Here is a 14,724-nt window from a genome sequence, read left to right as displayed (position 1 = left end):
CGGCACGCAGAGCCCTCTCTGTGGGCACACGCGCCGTCGCCCCAGTCCTGGGCCTTCAGCTGGGTTTTATAAAACCTTTTCGCTTTAGGCCTCCGCCGCCATGTGCAAAAAAAAAAAAGGTTCAATCAATCAGTCAATGTCAACTTCTCGTAGGAAAAAAAAAGATTTAGCAAAGTTGGAATTGATTGATTGAACTTTTTAATTCCCGCCCAGTTTGCCATTACCACCGCAGCCATGCCCACCCAATGGGCGACACCCACCCAATGGGTCACGCCCACCCGGCACCCAGCGATACATAAGTGGGTTTTGGGTTGCAGTTTGGGCACTCGGTCTCTAAAAGTTTCGCCATCACTGGTATAGATAGTTGAATCTGGCAAGATTCCGTCTATCGGTAAGCAACAATAAAGACGTCAGACTGGAAGAATTACCGTGTGCAATTCTCGGTTTGGGGCCTGAGACCAAGAAAGCTTTTGCTCAGCTCCATTTGATGCACCAGCTGGGTCCCTTCCTGGATCGGTCAACTCTTTTGAAGACAGTTTTTTGGACCGTACATTTGGCCCATAAACGTTCGTCTCAATTGTGGTCGTTAAGTCGAGGACTGCCTATACTCTATTAGAGAGGGGCTGTCTACACTCTCTTTCTCTCACACATCATATCCAGACTGAGTTGCTTCTTGCTCCTTCGGAGTGCCCCCCCGGCCCCCGGGCAATCCACCTCCTTTACTACCTTCCATCCCAGCCTCGGAGGGAAGAAAAGGGCTGAGAACACAAAACCGGCAAGCTGAAAATCCAGCTCAAATTAATCGCTTTCGGTCTCTTCCACTTTGCCCCCACCCCTGCTGTTCTCCACCCTTCTCACCATGGTGTTGTTGAAACACTGCAGGCACTGGTCTTGGGCCCCCACGCCCCGGCAGTTGCTGTGTTTGTTGCACTGGCACTCCACCGAGCAGTTCTGACCCACGTAGCCAAAATGGCACTGGCAGGCGTTGGGCTCCACGCAGGTCCCGTTCACGCAGCCTTGCTCGCACACCGGCTTGCACAGTCCTGTAATGCTGCAAAGGGGGAGGGGAGGACAGGCAGAATCACAAAAGGGTCTTCAGCACGCCGGTGTAACTTTGTCAGAAATAGCAGACCTAACAACACCGATTGCTCCTTCCCCTATCTATCCCCATCCATGCTTGCAATTGATTGCTTAGGACAGTGTTTCTCAACCTTGACAATTTTAAGGCATGTGGACTTCAGCTCCCAGAATTCCACAGCCAGCAATGCTGGCTGTGGAATTCTGGGAGTTGAAGACCACATGTCTTAAAATTGTCAAGGTTGAGAAACACTGGCTTAGGACATTAAATTAAAGCAAATTAAGCAAAGAGCTGGAATTGGAGCTTAGTAAAGGAAAATCACTGAGGAATAATTCGGACAGAGAAAAACTTAAGTATAAGGAACGGTTGCTGGAATTGGGAATGTCTAGTTTAACGAAGAGAAGGACGAGGGGGGACATGATAGCAGCCTTCCAATATCTCAGGGGCTGCCCCAAAGAAGAGGGAGTCAAGCTATTCTCCAAAGCGCCTGAAGGCAGGACAAGAAGCAACAGATGGAAACTAACCAAGGAGAGAAGCAACCTAGAACTAAGGAGAAACTTCCTGACAGTGAGAACAATTAACCAGTGGAACAACCTGCCTCCAGAAGCGGTGAATGCTCCAACACTGGAAGTTTTTAAGAAGAGACTGGACNTTATTATTATTATTATTATTATTATTATTATTATTATTATTATTATTATTATTATTATTATTATTATTATTATTATTCAGAGGGGACTATTCCAGCGCAGAGAGACGAAGCAGGAGGTAGTGCAGAGCGGAGCTGAGCATTAGCAAATCTGGAGGCAGCCGTGTCCTTTAGAACAGGGGTCTCCAAACCCTGGTCCGTGGCATGTCAGAAACCGGTCCACGCAAACAAGCCAAGCCCCATCCACAGGATGCAGGCAGCACACAAAACCACGCACCCTACTGGTCTGCGGAAAAACCTCTCTCCAAGGAACCGGTCCCTGGTGCTCAAAAGGTTGGGGACCTCTGCTTTAGAAGGCTGGGTGTTAACAGCCTGAGACTGTTTGCATGTCCATGCAATGACATTCCCACCACCAAAGACTGTCTGAGCACCCCATGCCCATAGGAGACTAACCAGGTTTGCTTAGGCCCCTTAGCTTTGCCGCACGCCCCTTCCTGCTACTTTACACAATCTAGTGAAGGCTAAGGTTTCAAAAGCGGCCACAGGTGGGGAAATCCACCCAAAGGTTGAATGCAGGTAGGGAAAAGGACCTTCAGCCAGTTTAATTTCCCAGGCTGCGGAATTGGGATTCCTTTTCCCTGGTGAAGAGAGGCCTCAAAACAAGAGCCAGACCCGAGCTAGAAATACAGCTGGGACATTGTTCATACTGACTTGTCCAAGGTGTAGCCGTTTTTGCAGGTGCATTTGTAGCTGTGAGGCAGGTCGCTGCAATTTTGGGTCTCGTTGCAGTCGTGATGCCCATTCAGGCATTCGTTTTCTGGCGGGCACGACATGAAGGCCCAGTCTGCTTTCAGGCCACACAACTCCACCAGTCCTGCAGAGCAGAGAGGAAAAGAGAGAGAGAGAGGGAGAAATCTGAGCTGCAGGGATGTATTTGGGAAGGAGATCCTCACTTTGGCACAGAGTTGCTCCATCTTAGAGCTGGGTGGACTTCAACTCCCAGAATTCTCCAGCCAGCATGTGGGTAGCCCCCACCTAGCCCGGCAAAGGCCCACCATGGAAGGCCCTGCATATCTGCCCTGCATATGGCCAGAAACACGATACTGGAAGCTGCTTCTCCACAGATAGATATATAAATATAGGTATTTTTTATCTCTTTCTCTCCCGTGGCTAACAAACCTGATGCTCCTTCCTCTTCGCAACCATCCTGTGAATTGGGTTGGGCTGAGAGAAAGTGACTGATCCAAAGTCACCCAGCCAGCTTTCATGCCTAGATTAGGACTAGAACTCACTGTCTCCTGGTGACTGGCCCAAGGTCATGCAGCCAACTGTCCTGCCTAAGACAGGAGTAGAACTCACCATCTCCTAGTAACTGGCTCAAAGTCACCCAGCCAGCTTTTGTGCCTAGAGCGGTACTAGAACTCACCATCACCTGGTGATTGGCCCAAAGTTATCCAGCCAGCTTTCCTGCTAAGCCGAGACTATAACTCACCATCTCCTGGTGATTGGCCCAAAGCCCACTCAGCTGGCTTTTGTGCCCAAGATGGCACTGGTGATTGGCCCAAAGTCATCCAGCCTGCTTTCCTGCCTAAGGCGAGATTAAAACTCACAAACTCCCAGTTTCTAGCCATAACCACTCTTTCTCGCCCTCTGCTTCCCACTGCTCAGCACCCATTCAATGCTCCCCTCAGAATATGCCAGCCAAACCCCAGGGACCCACCGTGGCGAGGGCCACTCCGCCCTCCCTCCAGACAGCGCCCTTTGCCATTCTCTCCCTGGAAGCTGCACCAGCCACACCGAGGCTGCTGGATGCAAAGAGCACATTGCTGGAAATGGGAACAGGATGGAGTGCAGCTTTCTGACCCGCTCAGGACCCGGCCACACATCCCAGCCGCGCAGCGCATAGGTAGGTAAGTTGGACTCATACACTGCAGAGAAAGGAGAGAACGGAGAGAGAGGGACAGAAGGAGAGAGAGGGAGAGGGAGAGGGAGAGGGAGAGGGAGAGGGAGAGAGAGAGAGAGAGAGAGAGAGAGAGAGAGAGAGAGAGAGAGAGAGAGAGAGAGAGAGAGAGAGAGAGAGAGAGAAAATACATTAGAGTAGGGGGTCTCCAAACTTGGCCACTTTAAGACTTGTGAACTTCAACTCCCAGAATTCTCCAGCCAGCCACGTTGAGGACTTCAACTCTCAGAATTGGACACGCTGGCCTGGGAATTCTGGGAATTGAAGTCCCCAAGTCTCCAAGTGGCCAAATTTGGAGACCCCTGTATTAGAGTCTCCCTGGCAGAGCTGGCGTACGCCGACTGCCCAAATCATTTTACCTGCTGCAGGCTGACACTCCAGACACACTGCTGCCAGCCCCCATCAGCCCCCTTGGAGCTGAGGCAGTCCCCGCAAGTGCTGTGGTTGTGGCAGGGTGTGGGGCAGGCCAGGGGAGGCGAGGACTCCACGGGCATCGGGGAGACGTTGAGGAGCGAGTGGCTGAAGCAAGTCCAGTCGTAGGTGGGCTGCACGCTGAGGATGCGGCGGGTCTCCCCTAAACATTGGGGGGGAGGGGGAGGAAGAAGGGTGAATACAAAGAGCTTTCAAGGCCAGGATCTGTCAACCGTCTGACTAGCAAATTCAACATTGAAGAAACTCTATGGCTTTGAGGTACCATAAAAGATAAGCTTTATTGAATACACATCTCGGTATTGAAGAAGCAAAATCAGCTCTAAGTTTCCTGCACGAAAATCTGGCTAGTTAACAATAGCTCTCTATAACCCCCACCCGTCAAGTGTTCACGCTGGCCAATTGTATCTCTTTGGCTTGTTATGAGAAAGGTCCACTTCTTCGTCAGACACCTGCTTTTGTGACCTTGGTTCTCATGGTCCGTAGACGGCTTCTTTTAAAAAATCCCATTTCTCCCAAGCTTCCTCTCCCATTTCTAGGGCAAGTTGAGCAACGACAGAGGTTAGCCAGCATCTTAGCCATTCAATCTTGAACTGGATCATTCCCCTTAGTTGCCTGCCTTCAACCACTCTACCAGGAGACAAGCATGGTGGGCCACCATATTCAGGAGGAAGACACTGAGAATGGAAGAAGAGGAAGATTCAACTTGGGAAAAATGGATGTGTCTTCTCCATAAACTCTACTGAAATGAACAGACGTTCAGGAGAACTTGGGGAGGTGGACATCAACAGGGCTGACGTCTAGATGCTCTCCAGGGACCAAAGGTTCTGGGCCCAAGTCTCTCTTGGTCTCCCAAGCTATGGTACCCTCAGCCAACTCTTCATGGTTAATTTTACAGCCATTAGCCCCATCTTCCCCAACAATCAAAGCGGACACCAGCCAGAGCATAGAAAAACTCAAAGAAGTACAGGTGATCCTCAACGTACGACTACAATTCAGCCCAAAATTTCTGTTGCTGAGACGTTTGTTAAGTGGGCTTTGCCCCATTTTACGACCTTTCTTGCACAGCTGTTAAATGAATCACTACAGCTGTTAAGTTAGTAACATGATTTGTGAGTGAACCTGGCTTCCTCATTGACGTTGCTCGTCAGAAAGGTCGCCAAAGGGGATCGTATGACCCCCAGGACACAGCGACCATCATAAATACGAGTCAGTTGCCAAGCATCTAAATTTTGATCCCACGACTGTGGGGATGCGGCAGTGGTTGCAGGTCCCTTTTTTCGGTGCCTTTGTAACTTCAAACGGTCACTAAATGAATCTGTAATGCGAGATGCAAAGAGGTGGAGAGACCTGGTCCACAGATTAGCCGAGAGTCAGCCATGACTGAACGGATATTGTCAACATCATCTCATCATCATCATCATCACCCCAACAGTTGTCTTTCTATTCTCGTCTCTTCGTCGTCAGAACTCTCCGCCACTTGATCCTCACCCCGAAGCCCTTTCCTCCCCCCTTCTCTCTTCCCTAGTCCCCTCTTCTCATCCAACCTCCGCCAATCACGGGCCGGTCCCTCACCGGTGCGCTTGAACTGCCTCGTCCACATGCACTTCCCGGAAGCTGTGCACTTGGCGCAGTCAGACGCCTCGCACGAGATCTCGGAGCAGTTGCTGGCCACGAAGATCTCGCGCTGGTTGATGCGGCAGTCGTTCTCCGAAGTGCAGCTGCCGCTGCTGCCGATGCACGCACCCTCGGGGCAGTTGGTGCACCATTTACACTGTGGCGAGGGCTGGGGAGCAGAAAGCAGTCACCAAACCTGGCAGCGCTAAGACACCCAAGTGTTCGAATCCCCAAGCCTTCGATTTGGATCCCTCTTTCACGGTTGGGAACCTGTCCTCCCTCCATACTTTATTCCAATAAACCACGCCTGTCTCGAAAGCAGGCGTTTGTCGACCTCAGCAAATTTAAGATGGATGGACTTCAACTCCCAGAATTCGTGCCTGGCTGGGGAATTGTGGGAAATAACGTCTGCACAGCTTAAAGCTTGTCAAGGTTGAGCAATACTGATCTAAGAGGCTCTGTGGGTTTTGCCAAAATGACCAAATGCTTCCCTGGTTTGGAAAAATAATATAGAATAGAATAGAATAGAATAGAATAGAATAGAATAGAAGTAGTGTAGAGTAGAGTAGAGTAGAGTAGAGTAGAGTAGAGTAGAGTAATGAAAGAATGGAACCGAACGAACGGAACAGAACAGAACAGAACAGAGAATAGAATAGAATAGAATAGAATAGAATAGAATAGAATAGAATAGAATAGAATTAATTCCAGGTTGCTTCTTTCCTTGATTACTTTCTATCAATTGTCTCACCTTCTGGTGCTTTGAGAAATAAGTTGACCCCTTCTTCTTTTTGGCAGCGCCTCAGATACTGGAATACTGCTATCATGTCCCCCGTTTCTTCTTTTCTTTAAGATTAGCCATACCCAAATCCTGCAGCCGTTCTTATGTTTTGGTCTCCAGGCTTTGATTATTTTAGCTACTCTTCTCTGAGCTTTTTCCAAGGCCTCAACATCTTTTTTGTAGTCTGGTGACCAAAATTGGTTGCAGAACTGTATTCCCAACAGGGGTGAGTGGCTACTTACAGGAATACCCAGGCTGTGGGCCATGGATCGAGGATGTTGGGCGAGGCACTCGCTGCAAGTCCTTAGCCGGCGACACTCCTCTGCAGATCTTGGGGTGGGGAAGCAGGAGATCCCCCCAAAGGAGCAGCCTTGTCTGCAGGAAGAAGATCAGCTGTGAGCTTCAGTCGCGAGCCAAACTCCCCATCCATTTTAAACCCAGAAGTGATTTGCCATTGATGCTTTCCTAGGGCTATGGGAAAGGGACTGGCCCAAAGTCACCTAGCTGGCTTCTAGGCAGGGCTGGAATTCATCGTGTCCTGATGACTGGCCAAAAGTCACCCAGTCGGTTTTGAAGCCCAAGGCTGGCACTAGAACTCATGGTCTCCTGAGGACTGACCCCTCCAAGTCATCTAGCCACCTTTCATGGGTAAAGCAGGACTAGAACTCCCAGTCTCCTGGTGATTGGCTCAAAGCCACCCAACCGGCTTTCAGGCCTAAGATAGGACTAGAAGTCACCATCTCCTGATGACTGGCCCAAAGTCACCCAGCTGGCTTTCAGGCCTAAGGTGGAACTAGAACTCACCGTCTCCCAGTTTCTAACCTGATGCTTTAAGCATTACACCACACTGGCTGTTCCCTTTCTTTTACACCTCTCCTTTCCTTATCACAGGTGCCCATAGATTATTCCCAAATTCCTTTGAGGACTGGCTATTCCGAAGGAGAGTTGCAATGGAAGTCCTCTAGAGCAGGGGTAGGCAACCTTGGCTCTTTTATGACTCGTGGACTTCAACTCCCAGAATTCCTCAGCCAGCCATCCTGAGGGGAAAGGGAGAGGTTTCCATGCTGAGCCATGCTGGCTCAGGAATTCTGGGAGTTGCAGTCCCCGAGTCATAAAAGAGCCAAGGTTCCCTACCTCTGATCTACACCAAACACAACACATGGAAAACCACAGAAAGAAGCCCTCCACCACTTGAGGATCATCCTGCCCTCCAGTCTCCTGAGAATTAGGTACCCTAACTATAGGTAGTCCTCAGCTTACGACCACAACTGAGCCCAAAAATGTTGCTAAGTGAGATAATTTGAGTTTGGCTCCATTTTACGACCTTTCTGGCCACAGTGAATCACTGCCGTTGTTAAGTTAGTAACACAGTTGTGAAGTGAGTCTGGCTCCCCCCCCCCACCATTCACTTTGCTTGTCAGAAGGTCGCAAAAGGGGATCACATGACCCCGGGACGCTGCGACTGTCATAAATACGAGTCAACCGTCAAGTGTCTGAATTTTAATCAGGTGACCTTGGAGAGGCCGTAATGGGCGTTAAGTGTGAAAAACCGTCCTACGTCACTTTTTCCGGTGCTGTTGTAACTTTGAACGGTCACTAAAACGAACTCTCTGTAAGCTGAGGACGACCTGTATTCTCTTGTACCTTTCAGCCGCTTCGGCAGAGACGCAGCTGGCATGGCACCAGACGCAGCTGGCATTTGAGCCATTGCAGGCTTTCGGGCTGGAGAAGATGAGGCAGGGGTCAAGGGGCACCGAGAGGGCCAGCATGCGCCCCAGGGCCACCCCGCTGAAGCCCCCCGAGAGGTAGAGGCGGCCTCCCAGGGAAACCACGGCGTGGGCGATGGACTCGGTCATGGGCTCCCCCACCACGGCGCCGGCTGCAGAGAGGAAAGACAAAAAACTTCAATGAGAAAAACTGACCAGGGGAGGGGGAAGGGGGTGGGGGGGGAGAGAAAGAGCACCAGCCCCCAATCAGAAAAGAGAAATGAAGGTATTCTTTTAGAGAAACCCAAAATGCCCCTCAAAGTGCCGATTACAAAGCAAGTTAAGGAATATTCTTTCTACAGCCAGGCAGTTGGAAATATTACCCCCAAATAAGTTAGCTAGTGTATACAAAAAGTCCAGGGCAGACCTACTTCCCTTCCCTTCCCAATTATGTGCATATACCTACACGCCCAGGAATATTTCCTTCCCTTCCCTCTTCAGACTCAAGCACCTAGTCCCTAATGTTGCTTCACAAACACTGCCACTTCTTTGATTGGCCCAAGCAGTCTCCCGGTTTCTAGTCTGGGCCTTTAACCACTACACCAAACCGGTTATCAAAAATGTAATGCAATGCAGATATATAATATTATAATAATAATATAATAATGTAATATAATATAATAATATAATATAATATAATTAATATAATATAATATAATATAATATAATATAATATAATATAATATAATATAATATAATATAATATAATATAATTAATATAATATAATATAATATAATATAATATAATATAATATAATATAATAATATAATATAATATAATATAATAATATAATATAATATAATATAATATAAATATATAATATAATATAATATAATATAATATAATATAATATAATATAATATAATATTATAATATTATAATATTATAATATTTATATAAATAAAAATGTAAATGTTCGTTTGTTCAAAATCTTAAATCTCTGAAATTTCTTCACCGATTGCTTTGAAATTTTGACACAACGTTGCATTCGAATACGCGCGGGTTTTTAGATACCTACCATTGTATAGATGTCACATCTGTGACAGGTAAAAACATGCTTTTTTTGAAAAACAGCTTAACCAGACTGAGCCACAGCAACGCGTGGCCAGGTACAGCTAGTAATATAATATAATTAATATAATTAATATAATATAATAATATAAATTTCCTATGACAATACATTTAACACTATCAGGCCTCAGCATCTGCCTATCCCAGGTCCTGGGGAAGGATTTGCTAGCTAGACAAAAATGCCAAATCCGGTCTAAATATCTGACTGGCTGGGAGACGAATCACAATAACAACATAAGCTGCCCAGAGTTCCTTAGGACGGGTGTCCATATATTTTGATCACATAACCCATGGGGATGCTCCAACGGTTGTGAAGGGTAAGACTGGTCCTTAAGTCCCTTTTCTCAGCGCCTCTGTAACTTTGAACGGTCACTAAAGGGACGAAGGAAGGTGAACGTACCTATCCCGTTGACTATAAAGAAACGTTTGTAAGTCAAGGACCACCTGGATGTCCTCTACCTGTGCTGTTGGGAAGGATCCACGTATTGCAATTCAATTGGTAGAAGAAAACGTGGCTGGTGAAGTTCTCCCGTTCGGTTCGCCCGCCTATAACCACCATGGTGTCCTTCAGCACAGCCGCCACATGGAAGAAATGAGCCAGGGGCTGGAGAGAGATGGAGAGATGGGGACGGAGAGATGAATACAGCATCCATTTTTGTTCACCGCATTACCAAAAAGAGGTTGAGGCTTTGGAAAAAAAAGTGCATGATTAAAGGCCTGGAGACTAAAACATAGGAAGAACGGCGGTAGGGTTTGGGTATGACCAGTCTAGAGAAAAGAAGGACTAAGGGGAGACATGATAGCAGCCTTCCAGTATCTCAGAGGCTGCCACAAAGAAGAAGGGGTCAAGCTATTCTCCAAAGCCCCTGAAGGCAGGACAAGAAGCAACGGATGGAAACTCATCAAGGAGAGAAGCGACCTGGAATTAAGGAGAAACTTCCTGACAGTGAGAACAATTAACCAGTGGAATGGTTTGACCTTCAGAGGTTGTGGGTGCTCCAACACTGGACGTTTTTAAAAAGAGACTGGACAGCCCCTTGTCTGGAATGTATAGGATCTCCTGCTTGAGCAAGGGGCTGGACTAGATGACCTCCAAGGTCCCTTCCAGCTTCTATTCTGATTCTGAGGTTTGCATCTGATTTGCATCCAAAGCTCACGCTTGCGGATGCTTCATTCTTCCCAATCTCCATCCCAGGATTATATTTAGGGATTTTCCAAATGATTTATTGCTATCGGATTACAGGTTAGCACTGTAAAAACCACATTTAAAGGTCACTGCCTTCATCCCTGTGAGATCCAACTAAACAGTGATCCATCTAAAAAAAAAGGACCTGGGCGTTTTACGGCCTGAGGGCCACATCCAGCCTGTGGACTGTCCCCGTCTGGCCCACGGGGTCAGCTGGGCGTGGGGGGGTGGGTCAGTATGATGGTGTTGGGACAGCAGAAGTGGAGGGGGCAGAGCCGTGGCGGCCCTCCGCAACAGTCCCACCACAGGTGGTCCTGGACTTACGACCGCAACTGAGCCCAAACATTTCTGTTGCTGACATTTGTTAAGTGAGTTTTGCCCCGTTTTTGCGACCTTTCTCGCCACAGCGGTGAAGAGGATCCCTGCAGTTAGTTAAGCTAGTCACACGGTTGTTAAATAATTCTGACTTCCCCTGTCGACTCTGCTCACCAGACGGACGCAAAAGGGGATCACATGACACCCCCCTCCCAGGACACTGCAACCGTCGTAACTGTGAGTCGGTTGCCAAGCGCCTGAATTTGGACCACGTGACGGGGAGACTGCGACGGTGTTAAAAGTCTGAGAAACGGTCCTAAGTTCCTTTTTTCTGTGCTGTGGTAACTTTGAACGGTCACTAAATGAACTCTTGTAAGCTGAGGACTGCCTGTATCTTATATGGTCGCTGGAGAAAACTAAGGGTCCAAAACTCTTGTGTCCTCCCTCCCTCCGAAGACCATCTAGGCCTCCATGTTAGTTCTGCTGCCAGGGGCTCTCACCTTTGGGCCTTGAGATGGGGCCAGTAAACTCCAGGTCAAGTTGGGATAGTAAAGGCTGTAGAGTTCAGGAGAAGCTGAAACCATCTCCACGTGGAAGCGGTGGCCACCAAAGACGTAGATCGCGTCCGTGGTCTCGTGGTACACGGCCGAGTGGCCGTACAGACCTGCAAAGGAAATCTGGAGTACCAGGTGTTCCCCTGTATGGCTTGGGGCAGGGGTAGGCAACCTTGGCTCTTTTATGACTCGTGGACTTCAACTCCCAGAATTCCTGAGCCAGCCATGCTGAGGGGAAAGGGAGAGGTTTCCAAGCTGAGCCATGCTGGGTCAGGAATTCTGGGAGTTGAAGTCCACCAGTCATAAAAGAGCCAAGGTTGCCTACCCCTGGCTTGGGGGAACCTACTTTGGCCAGAGTTTCTTAACCCTGGCAACTTGGCTGGTTGGGGAATTCTGGGACTTGAAGTCCACGTATCTTCAAGTTGCTAAGGTTGAGAAACTTTGACTTGAGCTATGGAGTTGTCCACCCTTCTTGCACTGGCTGGTGAATCTGCCTGAAACATGAGAGATTAAAGACATTTCGGGTGCACTCATGAATCTCCACCATGCAGCCTGGGGAATTTGGAGGGCTTCCTTTTTTTTTTTTTTTTGCAAAAAGGGAGCTGGCTTATACCTCCCACCGTCTCTTGGTAATGGATCCTGGAATTCCTTTCCAAAATTTTATTTCAGTAACGGCTAGTCTCTCCCCTGGATTCCCTGCTGACGTTGTCCTGATCATCTACCTGTCGGAGGTGTTCCAGCCTGGTTCCCAGCTTGCCAGCTCTCCGACGCCACGTTGTATTCCAGCAATTTCTTATTGAAGCCGTTCTCGGGAGAGTAGCCACCGATGAGGATCAAGGACGAGCCGCGCCGCGCCGTGAGGGTGTGACCAGCTACAGCTGGGATCAGAGGATCCTAGTGTGGGAAGGAAGCAAAGAGAGAATGTCTCCTAAGCCTAAAGAGAAACACCGGACAGAAAACAGATCTGCTCTCCACCAGCTGGAGTCGTGTTTAGATGCATGATATAGGAATCAGGCATTATCAATTATCAATCGTAAAAGAGCTGGAAGGGACCCTGGAGATCATCAAGTCCAACCGCCTGCTCAAGCAGGAGACCCTGTACCACTTCAGACAAGTGTCTGTCCAGGCTCTTCTTAAAAATCTCCAAGGATGAAGCACCCCCAACGTCTGAAGCAGTGGTTCTCAACCTGTGGGTCGGGGCCCCATTTGGGGTCGATCGACCATTTCACGGGGGTCGCCAAGCAAGGCTGTCCGCCATTTTTTTTGTCCGCCATTTTTTTCCCCCTTTTCCGGCGGGTGCCTTACCTCCCTTGGGCTGGGCCAGCTGGTGGTCGGCCTGCTCCGTCTCTGCCGCTTGCCAGCTACGCCTCGGCCGGTGCAGGGGGCGGAGCTACGCATGCGCGGCGCTCCCGGGCAGGGAAAGTCCTCGACTTACGACCGGTTTAGTCCTCGACTTACGACCGGTTTAGTCCTCGACTTACGACCGGTTTAGTCCTCGACTTACGACCGGTTGGGGTCGCGACATTAAAAAGGTTGAGAACCACTGGTCTGAAGGCAAGCCGTTCCACTGGTTAATTGTCCTCCCTGTTAGGAAGTTTCTCCTTAATTCCAGGTTGCTTCTCTCCTTGATGAGTTTCCATCCATTGTTTCTTGTCTTGCCTTTTGGTCCTTTTGGAAATAAGTTGACCCCCTCCTCTTTGTGGCAGCCCCTCAAATACTGGAATACTGCTATCATGTCACCCCTACTCCTTCTTTTCTCTAGACTAGCCAAACCCAAATCCTGCAGCTGTTCTTTGTTTGTTTTAGTCTCCAGGCCTTTAATCATCTTAGGTGCTCTTCTCTGAACTTTTTCCCTTATGGTGGAGAATCATGTCGCTGTTTATCAATGGAGAAGATTAAGGCAGGGTCCAGATTTTCGACTGGATAGGGACACCCCTTCCCCACTGCTCAGGAAGATGATGTCACGCAGCGAACCAAACACTCTCTCTTCTCCCCTTCTGCTTTTCTAGATTATTAGTTGCTCAAGAGTTAAGGAGAAATGAAGAGGGCTCAATCTCTCTTTTTCTCTGGCGGGAACAACCAGACCTCCACAAGCAAGCAACTTTATTGTTTTCTGCCTATAATACAGGAATTTCCCCCAGATTGGCAGTTTTCACCCAGGAAAGACCAAATAAGGCTCTAAGGCAGCAGTCCCCAACCTTTGCGTCTTCGCGGACCGGTGGGAAAGGGGATGATTCTGTGTGAGCTGTGGGGGAGCACATGCATGAAGCCTTGCTTGAGCAGGGTCTGCAAGATTGTCTGGGAGGCTACATATCCTCTTCACGACCTGTTTTCCTTGTTACCTTCTGGGAGGAGTGGGCTCCGTGGTATCCGAAGCAGAACCTCCAGATTCGGTCACGGTTTTGTGCCATACAGTATTAACTTTGTGAACTCTAAAGTTTCCTCCTTCCGTTATGTATTCAAGATGGACAGTGATTAATATTTATATGTTACTTATATGTAAGGGTGTAGCTCTATACATACGTATATAGTATGTTTTAAATGTGTGTTATATATGTGTACACTTTGAGAGCCAGCAACTAAATTTCATTTTTAATGTGTGCCATTGTGCCCACGGTAAAAAAAATGACAATAAAGGTTATCTCTCTATCTATTCGTGTTTGAAGACCAGGAAGGAGCAGAACCTGGAGAAGATGGTCAGTTCTGGATATTCTTTATCCAAAAGAGGATTATTTCCATCATGTTTTGAGGCAGAGCTTTCCATGAGATACTCGTGGCAACAGAAGCAGCTAAACACACGCAGGGACTGTCTAAGGAGGGGTGGCGTTCACAGGATCCCACCGAGAATGGGACATCTTACCGGCAGAAGCCTCCACTGCAAAGTGGTGAGGTTCAGCAACCAGAAATCGCTGGCCACTCCGTCCGCGGTCAGTCCACCGAGGACGTACATGGCTTTGCCTGAGGATATGTAGGCAGCCGCATGGAAGTACCGGGGGTTGGGCCCCGGCCCTCGGTCCTCTGTTCCTGCCAGCATCTGAGTCCAGCGACGTTCAGCGATGGAGTACCTGTGGAGTCACAGCAGCACCTTTGGCTGTCGTGCCAACAAAGGCGTGACAGGTGTTTGGGGAGGCCCTCTGAGGACGGAAGAGTCTCTTACCTGTACACGTTACCCAGCATTCCTTCACGCAGCGACATGCCTCCAAACATCCACAGGGTGGAGTCAGGACCCTCCACCATGGTGTGGCCTAAACGGTGAAGAAAGCGGCTGGCTGTGTCCTTGAAACCAAAAATAGGGAGAGAGGATGAGGCTGCCGCCTCTC

General features: G+C 48.7%; 1 protein-coding gene across 1 annotated transcript in view; it reads right to left on the bottom strand.

Moving 5' to 3' along the window:
• The window catches only part of MEGF8 (multiple EGF like domains 8), a 56,666-nt gene that overhangs the window by 4,557 nt on the left and 37,385 nt on the right, over positions 1-14,724 (bottom strand). The window contains exons 25-36 of the mRNA XM_029284598.1: positions 14,562-14,680; positions 14,265-14,469; positions 12,127-12,298; positions 11,351-11,514; positions 9,809-9,953; positions 8,156-8,390; positions 6,754-6,886; positions 5,692-5,902; positions 4,047-4,261; positions 3,448-3,655; positions 2,439-2,601; positions 859-1,051 (exon numbers count right to left, since the gene is read on the bottom strand). Of these exons, the coding sequence (XP_029140431.1) occupies positions 859-1,051; positions 2,439-2,601; positions 3,448-3,655; positions 4,047-4,261; positions 5,692-5,902; positions 6,754-6,886; positions 8,156-8,390; positions 9,809-9,953; positions 11,351-11,514; positions 12,127-12,298; positions 14,265-14,469; positions 14,562-14,680 (2,163 nt within the window). The remainder of the gene's footprint in view (positions 1-858; positions 1,052-2,438; positions 2,602-3,447; positions 3,656-4,046; positions 4,262-5,691; positions 5,903-6,753; positions 6,887-8,155; positions 8,391-9,808; positions 9,954-11,350; positions 11,515-12,126; positions 12,299-14,264; positions 14,470-14,561; positions 14,681-14,724) is intronic.

Source organism: Protobothrops mucrosquamatus, unplaced genomic scaffold (assembly GCF_001527695.2).
Source record: "Protobothrops mucrosquamatus isolate PMUCROS unplaced genomic scaffold, P.Mucros_1.0 scaffold756, whole genome shotgun sequence".
Classification (NCBI taxonomy): Eukaryota; Metazoa; Chordata; class Lepidosauria; order Squamata; family Viperidae; genus Protobothrops; species Protobothrops mucrosquamatus.
This window is presented reverse-complemented; position numbering and strand designations above follow the sequence as displayed.